The sequence below is a fragment of the Eptatretus burgeri genome, chromosome 6, assembly GCF_056783735.1.
Source record: "Eptatretus burgeri isolate ZD-2024b chromosome 6, Ebu_testis_v1, whole genome shotgun sequence".
Classification (NCBI taxonomy): domain Eukaryota; kingdom Metazoa; phylum Chordata; class Myxini; order Myxiniformes; family Myxinidae; genus Eptatretus; species Eptatretus burgeri.
In genome coordinates, this window is record NC_140966.1 from 81643601 (window position 1) to 81653766 (window position 10166).

General features: G+C 45.7%; 1 protein-coding gene across 2 annotated transcripts in view; it reads left to right on the forward strand.

Moving 5' to 3' along the window:
- Window positions 1-7057: 7057 nt before the first annotated feature.
- Window positions 7058-10166, forward strand: part of FAF1 (Fas associated factor 1) — a 111216-nt gene continuing 108107 nt past the window's right edge. For both annotated transcript variants that reach the window (XM_085885849.1, XM_085885850.1), the window contains exon 1: window positions 7058-7295. In XM_085885849.1, coding sequence (XP_085741975.1) covers window positions 7263-7295 — 33 coding nt within the window. In that variant the 5' untranslated portion in view covers window positions 7058-7262. The remainder of the gene's footprint in view (window positions 7296-10166) is intronic.

Below are 10166 nucleotides of genomic sequence, written 5' to 3' on the forward strand. Positions count from 1 at the left end.
CCCATTGTACCAGCTTATTTTTGGTGATGGCCTACTTTCCCTATTGGTGTTCTTCATCTGCTTTTATGAAATTTCACATTTCGTATTTTATCCAAACATTGTTTCTCAGAATGATGTAGGCCTTTGAAGAATAGCTGTGTTGAGATGCAACTTAACACCTTTTCATGACTTTAACTTGATGTGGTTCAACCTTCGTATTCTTTTCCACCAAAAATACAGGTTAGCCTGGTTATTTAGTCATGGAGTTACCATTAGGGTGAGAGTTTGGGTAATGGTAAGCGTTTGGATTGAGCTTAAAATTTAGATTTGGGTTAGGATTTGGATTAGCATTGCATTTTTGCTGAAGTAGCTAAGTTATTTCAAGAAAGAGTTAACCTTCACGTTATATTGGGCTTCACGCTGCATTTATGCTGAGGTTCGCGTTGCTAGTGATGGAGTTTTTTTGTTTTTTTTGTATAAGCTTACATGATCGAGGCTCATGGACGAGCTGGAGCAGAACAGCAGGGAACAAAATTGAAAGGGGGAAACACTAACATAGTAGAAATGGGAGTGAGAGTGAGATCAAGGGGACATATGGAGGTGAACAAGCTGCACTCAAGCTAAATGAAACACAGCAAGAAGAGGAAGTGGAAAGTGGGGATGAAATAGAAAAGCAACTGGAACGGCACTCAGTAGAGCATGTACCTCCACCAGGATGAACACTTTATGTTTTGTATTCCACTAATGGGCTGGATCTGAACAAAAATCAAATCAGCTTGACAGCTTGTTATGGTCACCTAACCAACTCATCCACCTAGTTTTGTCATAACTCATCCAAAATGTTTTTGGCCCTATCTCTCAGTGTGAGAAATTAGGCCTATATTGACATTTTGACATCAAAAATAATTGGTGGCTGAATTCAGTGACCTGATATGCAAATCCTCTTCAAGTTTCAAGTCAATTGGATGAAAATTGAGGATTTTTAGAAATTGCACCAATGTTGTTGACCTTTGGCTTAAGTCGACTTTTTCACCGATGTTGACCTCAAAAGTAATTGGCTAGTTGAATTCAATGACTTGAAATATAAATCCTCTTCAAATTTCAAGTCAATCGGATGAAAATTAAGGATTTTGGAAATCTCACATAAGTTGTTGACCTATCTAGTCAAAAAACATTGACAGCCTCACTTTTGTCCTTAAGAATCCTCTGGTAAAGTGTGATGAAGATAGCTGAAAGCCTTCGCGAGTTATCACACTCAGACATACAAGCAAACAAACTAACAAACAAACTAACCGAACAGATCAGCATACAGTACTTGACAAAAATTTTTGGTATTCCAAATAACAAACAGTGGTGAAAACAACCTTTGTCCATCTTCGGTGGTGGAGGTAACAAACCAACCGACAATTATTAGATGAACATAGGTAATGGAGAGAGGGGGGGTCAAAATAACCTGGAAAAGGGAGTGCTTGCGAATGGGGTTGTGGAAATTTGGTTTGTGCAAATTGTTGTACTCTGTGATAAAACAACTTAGAAACGAAACTTCCAACTCACCACAGCTAGGAAGTGCAGATAGCTGATGATCATCACAAAGATGGTAGATGGGAATCGATCCATTGGATATCCAAAGTGGTCCTTATATGTGTCGAGTCACTGCATCGCGTTCATGCCCAATGACGAACTCGTAATACAAATGTGACGTTTGGTGATCGAAAGTAGTCAATAAAAATTAAATTCAGAATCACGGTTCTTATCGAATATTCTCAACGTGAATAAGGTGGGAAAAAGCTAGCCAGCTAGGCTGAGTTAACAACAACCAGAACGAGGTGGAATGTTAGTTTGGTTAAATCAAAACCGAACGTGAAAACCAAGAGCATGAAGTTCCCGCATTATTTGCTGTATGGAACAGCAGTATAATTTAAAACCAGTAACTTGGGACGCATGTAAATGATCCGTTATATCACAGTAAGGTACACCGTTGGTTATTGATAACTTGTATTGATTGATTGACATATTATCAATCACTGTAGCTATGGACCTCGTTGATCTATAAATTAAGGGGAGACAAAAGTTACTGAGAATTGAATCGACATAATATATTAAGTTGAGGAACTTGCATGATATTGAAGGAGGCTCTATGTTATTAAATTGATTGACAGATTGGTCAATAATATATTCTAGGAATCATATGTTAACTGTAAGGGGAAATCAATATCTGAGGAAAATCAGCATGGTATTTACATAAGCAGAATGGCTGTAAAAATGGCTGTAAGAATGGCTGTAAGAATGGCTGTAAGAATGGCTGTAAGAATGGCTGTAAGAATGGCTGACCACAGCAATTATGAAATGAATTCATGGAATTAGGAATTGTACCATGTATTGTAATTGTATTGCTCTCAATGGTTAGTAGCTGGTACTGGCCTAACTGTAATTTAAGTAAAATGCCTCCATATTTTGTGGAAAGTCAAATCGGTCAGAGTGTAAGAATTATATTATTTAAATTAGTCCAATGGTGCCACAAGCCAATTAAAATATTTCCTATTTTATTTGCTTTCTGATTAAATGGACAGGTGCGTGATTTTTGATTAAGTGGTACTTCTTGTACGTTTATTTAAGTAAGTTGAGGTATTTCTAACAATGACTTGACCATCATTCCTCAGTACGGAAGTGCTCAGTTAGCTAAAAAAAAAATATAAAAAATGGCACTTGCTTTGGAACTGTCTGTGAATGAAATTGGATTGTTAAACAGATATGAATATTAAAATGATTGCAAATGTTAAAATGGTAACTGTGCAAAATCGAATCGCTTTGGATTTGGTACTTGCTCCAAAAAGGGGGGAGCCTGTCCTCTTCTTGGGTTTGAGTGTTGTACTTATAATGTAGCTCAGACAAATTAAAATCCATTGAAGAAGAAGAGGAAGAAGCTCACTTTCATAATTATTGTACAGATGATGGAATATATTTCTTGACGAGAAGGGATCTTTGGAGGATGGTGGACAAAATTGTTGATTTTTGGTGGATATGTTATTTGTTATCATAGTACTTTTCACTTGTGCTACTACATTGCTCTTACTAAAGGCACCTTTACTGTTTGCCTCATGCTTAAAGAGGGGGTAATTTTCCTCTCAAAGCATTCCTCTTCAATGGTGCAAACTGAAGAGACCTTTCTACAATTGTGCAAATTGGAACCCTGATAAATACTGCTGCCCTTTCTACATGGAAATAGCAGATGATTGTTTTTGAGTACACATACAACTGAGAATTCTATATATTTTAGCATGTTGTTTTGGTGTGAAAAAGAAGGAAAGGAAAGGGTAAAATGTTGATATATCATGTAATGTAGGTTAGATGCTTAACCTTGATTTTGTTTGTTTTGGAGTGTTGAGAGCAGTTGAACTATGCATATACGATTTCGTCTAATGAAGCTTTGGACGAACTTCCACCGAAAGATTGGACGATGGGAAGAACAAAGATTTTGGTGATTGGGCATTCAACACATGATTATGACACAACCCCCTTCCTTAGGAGATAAGATGAGCATGTTAAAGAAAGAAAAAGAGAGAGAAAAAAGAGAAAAAAACCCACTGAAGAGGTTGGACAAGTCAATCCCCAGCAAGGCAAAGACATAAATTCGCCATTGCATGGTGCCGGCCTGGGGGAGCGACCCCGACCACACTCGCAAATTGCTGCTCTGCAGATACATCGTGAACTTGCCATGGTCGCACAATGCGCAACGAGGGTCATGAAGGTCCATGCGGCGAATCTTCTGCAACATGTGTTCAATGGTGCGAGTGGGGCTCGTGGAGCCATCACAGCTGCCTCCAACGTGCATCGCTCACTTTGGTGAATCAAACCTGATTGCACGAACTGCTGCTACAAGGCCCCAAACTCTGCTGGGGCTGGATCTCTGGGTCACATCTCGAGTCCTCTTTGTCTCCTTCAACCCGGTGTCATGTGCAACCCAGTGCCGGGCCCAAAATCGTACCTCCCAAGATCTACCTTCTCTGCAGCTCAAGGAGCGCCTCAACTGTGTTTCCCGTTGGGTGCTGCTCTATCTCCACCCTGACCTGCTTATCTTCTGGCCTCAGGTAGCACGTCTTTTCGATTTGTGACACCTGCTGATGAACAGGCCATGAATTAAATGGAAACACACTCACTAACCTGGCTGGGACGCTATTAAAATGGTCATCGTCCAGCATTCTTCTCCTATGAGCGCTCGCTGCCATTATTGTTTGAACTTGTGTTAGGGATATCTTTTCTCCTCTCGGAACGGGGTATGGTGATCATGTACAATATAATTATTCAATTTTTTTCCTGATAGGGAAACAAAAAGGGGGGGGGGTATGTGGAAGAAAAATAATTATATTCATGTATTTTCAATTATATTTATTTGTTGAATTGTTGCTGGTACTTTATAAACTTAATTTTTGTACTGTCGTCAAATTGGCTGTCAGTAATGTTTCCCTTTTCCCGACAGTCTTATGACCTACATATTGATAAAATAAATATCTTACTATGAAAAATGATCTTGCTCGCTGCATAGAAATGGGGTGACCTGGTTTATAACACTACAAACTTTTGCCATGATTGTGTCATTCTCTCCCTCCCACCCAAAGTGGCCACATATTGCATTTCTGAGTTATTTTCCCTCGTGCCTATCAGCTCATCTGGTCGTTGAGTTACCAAATGTCTCACCCTCCCATTTTTTGGATGTCAAATTGTGTACAAGAGGGATTGCTTCGGGCTTCTGTTTCAGTGAAGTTCATTCAAATGTTTCAGTGAATCATTGAATGTTCTTCCTCCATATATACAAACTTAAAGATTCTCCGTTTATATGTTGATCCAACTTGTGGAAATTGATTTCTATTCCACGACACATCAAAATCGATGACGGCTGTTGTCTCTAAGGCGTTGACGTCCATATGTGATAACACATCGGCTGCCGTGTTGTCTTTGCCCGAAATGTGCCTCAAGACAGAAGTGAATTGGGAAATACAATCCAATTGGCGAATCTCACATGGAGAATGCTTGTCTGGCTTGGACTGGAGTGCATAGATGAGTGGCTTATGACCGGTGTACACACAAAAAGGACGTCCCTCTAAAAGATGTCTGAAATGCCTGATACTCAGATAAACTGAGAGTTCACAACCAAAGGTGCTGTACTCTGTCTCGGCAGGATGAAATTGCTTGGAGAAGAAAGACAAAGGCTGCCACTCCGCATCGCTGTGTTGTTGCAAAACACCTCCAAGCATCAGTGAATACACACAGCAGTGCACCTTGTCTTGGGGTGTACGAGTAGTGTCGCTTGGGACAGTGCCAATTTAACCTCTTGAAATGCTGCAAGCTCCATCTCACCAAGAACAATCGCCTGGTTCTTCATGGTCTTGCATTTCAAAATGTCAGTGAGCAGCTGCACCAAGTCTGCATATCGTGGTATGAACCGCCAGAAGGAATTCAGCAAATCTAGGAATTCTCGGAGCTTGCGCAGTGAGGTAGGAGTTGGGAAAACTTGGACAGTCTTCACCATTCCAGGCAGGGGAGACATATCACTCATTGACCACGTGACCCAGAAAAGTGAGCGCAGTCACAGCAAACTGACACTTTGGCGGGATAATGACAACTCCATATTGTGTGAATCGTACAAAAAGGAGACACAAATGTTCAGCATGTTCATCCACCGAATTGCTCGTTAATGTATGCATATTCAATGATATGTGGATTTGCAAAGAGAATCCCATTGAGTAGTTAATAGGAGTAAAAAAGACCCCCCCCCCACCCAACTCGAACACGACCAGAAATCCCCAACCGTCCACCCTCCAAAAAGGGCTCTTCCCATTCATCCCCCAGTCCATGTCGTGGAACCAATCAGAACCGGCTATGACAGTCACGTGATGTAGGGCCAGGATGAGGTTTCCGCATGCTCACTCTTGCAAAGCAGGTCACCACAGAGTAGTTTGTGGTAGAAGAGATCATAAGTAGGGATGGCCGAAGAAAGTGGGGGTGTAGTTGTCTTGAAGACACGAAGGGAACACCGCCTTCGCGGACTCGGAGCGGACGCTCCACCCGTTACACCACCGAGTGTGATGTTATTTTACAAGGGAAGATGACGTGAGCTTGTGGGGGCGAAACTGTGTGAAATGCTCGGTTAAACCGCTGCACACAACCGTCTGGCAGTTCTTGGTTGCGTCCAGACTACTTTATTATCTTGCCAAAGCAAGATATGTTCCTCGATCGGTTTGTTTGTTTTTTTGTTTATATATTTATATATTTGTCTGTTACAATTGATTTTCAACTTCCAACTTGCTCTCTAAGTCACAGTTCTAAAGCAATGGCTCTCAAACTTGACATGTATACTCGTGAGCACAATAGCTTTCGACGCCCAAAATTTCGAAGGTCAAGGTTAAAGGTCAAGGTCACCAGAAGGTCAAACATCAAAATCAACGAAACCCTTAGCTTTTGAGTAAATTTTATCGGATCGTCTCCAAACTTGGTGGATATATAACATATCGATAGGCGCTCAGCTGATTAGTTTTTGGTGGCGATCGGCCTTGACATTCATGGTTAGCGCCGAAGGTCGCTGTTGACCTTCATGAAGGTCATTTTTAAATCTTTGACTAACAATATCGAGTAGTACCTTAAATTGAAGCCCTAGAAGAGTGTTTCTCAGATATATAAAAAATTTCGTCGGTATGACGTCATTTGATGACGTCATGACGAAAAAACAAATTTTTCATAAAAAATGAAACTCAAATCAAGGTCTTTTGGCAAGATAACCTTTGGCCAAGGCCAAGGTACGCTTTTTATTTATTTATTTATTTGAATTTCTAACTGATATGCATCGTTTTTATTGCTGAACACCATCTTATCTTGTTTTATTCTGCTGTGTCGTTCGATGTCGTCATCGAGGAAGGGAGGGGCCAAAAAAAAACAAACAAACAACAACAACAACAAGTTTATTCCGGATGTCGCTTAAGTCGTAACCTTGGACGCGATGGTCGAAATAATCACAACAACAACAAAAACAACAACAAAACTCGCGATATGAACGACAAAGAAGGAAGTACACATAAGCTTTACGTCAGTGTTTGCTTTACGACTTGCCGTAAAGTGCTCGCTGGGTCCTGTGGGTCCTTTATCCCACCGTATTGTTTTTTTTCTCTCCATCTCGCCGTCCCCACACTTACTTTTGATTCTGAATCGAGCAGCAAGCTCAGTTTTGGCGCCGTGGCCCGAGTGAGGGGCCCGAGTGAGAAGCAGGCAAAGATCTGGCCGGCAAGGCAACGATGGATAGGGAAATGATCCTGGCCGATTTCCAGGTAAGGCCGTGGATGACTTGAAATTCGAGGGTTAGGGGGGTTTTTTTTGAGTAAAGAGCGAACGGATTAAGCGAGTCGTTGAATCACGACAGTTTTAGCCGAACGATGAATGAAAAGACGAGTGTAACGGTCTCGTGGAGGTGAAATGGCACAGGGGAGTTTACACTCAGAAAGATAAACATGTTTTTGACTGAAGGCCGGGATCTTGTTTTCGGCAAACACACAACACACACCTCACACACACACCTCACGCGCACCTCACGCGCACCTCACGCGCACCTCACGCGCACCTCACGCACACCTCACGCACACCTCACGCACACCTCACGCACACCTCACGCACACCGCACGCACACCGCACGCACACCGCACGCACACCGCACGCACACCGCGCGCACGCACACCGCACGCACACCGCGCGCACGCACACCGCACGCACACCTCGCGCACACCTCGCGCACGCACACCTCGCGCACGCACACCTCGCGCACGCACACCTCGCGCACGCACACCTCGCGCACACACACCTCGCGCACACACACCTCGCGCACACACACCTCGCGCACACACACCTCGCGCACACACACCTCGCGCACACACACCTCGCGCACACACCTCGCGCACACACACCTCGCGCACACACACCTCGCGCACACACACACCTCGCGCACACACACCTCGCGCTCGCACACCTCGCGCACACCCACCTCCCGCACACACCCCTCGCCCACCCACACCCCGCGCACGCACACCTCGCGCACACACACCTCGCGCACACACACCTCGCACACACACACCTCGCACACACACACCTCGCACACACACACCTCGCACACACACCTCACACACACACCCTCACACACACACCCTCACACACACACCCTCACACACACACCCTCACACACACACCCTCACACACACACCCTCACACACACACCCTCACACACACACCCTCACACACACACACTCACACACACACTCACACACACTCACACACACACACACTCACACACACACACACACCTCACACACACACACCTCACACACACACACACACACCTCACACACACAGATCGATTCCAGGGCTAGCTCAACTAAACTATGAGGAACATTTGAAGGAGATGGCTTTATATTGTTGCGAATTCGCGTCCGCCGGCGTGCGAACGGCCACGTTACTCGAATCGCGGCACATCGCCCACCGGACGGACAATTCTGTCGTGACCCTCTCGGACTAACGCCGGGAGCTAGTCACGGGTGGGCCTTTCGGCCTCATCACGATCGTGCCAATCGGCCCCCCGCGTGGGATAGGGTTGTTCGCCAAACTCGACCTACCTAAGTACCCACGCGGAGAGTAGATCGGGCGATCGCACCTCGCCGCAGGTCGACTCCGGACACGGGCCACTTAAGCGAACCGTTCCGTACTATCAGGATAACTGAGCGGTGTTATCGTCGGCCTCGACGGTTTCGAACAATTATCGGGCGTATTAAGCCCACTACCAACCCTTTACGTGAAGGAAGATGGAGATTCAACTCAAGAAAAGACGAAGCGAAATGGGAAAACAGTTCAACATGATGCACATTTATTCCGCGGCACATGGAGAGCACACATATACAATTAAACAGAATGCACATAAAGCAATTGCAACAAAAGAAACACAACAATGCAGATCTACAACCGACTACACGTACACACGGCAACACTTACACAGTTTTACTTCACCAGACTGGCGCCACACACACACGTTTACACAGAAACAAGAGAAAAGGGCCACCCTCAAAGACAAGGGGGCAGACGGGGCCTGTGGGCCAATATTTGCGCGGGACCTGAAAGAGCGGTTAGGTCCGCGAGACCGGGTAGATCCTACCTGTGTCTTTGTGATAAGCCGCAAATGTGGCAGCGTGGCGGTGCCCCGACTTCGTGCTCCTTCGCGGGTTTCGTTGGCACTGCTTGGAGTGGGGTGGGAACGGGGCCCCCTTTTCGCACTATCTCAGCGCGGGAGGGGGGGAAAGTGGGGGGGGGGGAATTGTTGATGCTCTGGGGAAAGAGGATAGCTGGCTTGCTTGGGTCCCGTGACGAGCGATTCCACCGCGACCTCGTCGCCGACCGCCGTCTTCCTTGCCTCGGACCCGAGCTCCTCGGTCTCTTCCCCAATTCTCCTCAGCCGACTGCAGCAAACCACCTGTACACCCTCGCCTCCCGACTCCACTCCGCGCTCCAACCCGACTCTGCCCAAACCGACTCTGCCGAGACCGAGTCGACCCAAATTCGCCCCGCGCTCGGCGCTTTATAGGCCGGCAGGAGAACCCATATGCAAATTTCTGGATCAGAACGAGCTCGGGGTTGGAGCCACGCTTGCCCATTGGACGGAGGGAAAGGGGCGTGAATCTCCCCTGATCCTAGAATTTGCATATCTCGATTCTACATCGACGCGCCTGGAGGCGGGGCCAAACCGCCCCGCGCTTGCTGATTGGACGGATCAGAAGTGGGCGTGTAGCATTCCTGATCCGAATTCTCCTCGGAAAGGCCGCATTTTTCACTCGCGGCTCGGCGCGCGTCCCGTATGAGCCCAGGACAGCCTGACGCTCGGGGCTCACAAGTGGTGCGGGAATGCCCGCAGAAGGAGAGAGGTGAAGGTGGTGGAGGGTTTATGGTGGTGGTTTATGGCCATGGTGCCATTTGGAATGGCGGTGATGCGATGTTTGCGGGAGCGAGTTGTGAAGGTAAAGATCGTGGCTGTTGGCGTTGTTGTTGTTGTTGTTGTTGTTGTTGTTGTGAAGCGGCGTTGTGGTTGGTGGTTGTTGTGTGATGGCGGTTGAGACGTGGTTGGTTCAAAATAAAGATAGAACGGAAAAACGGCTATCTTAAAGGGT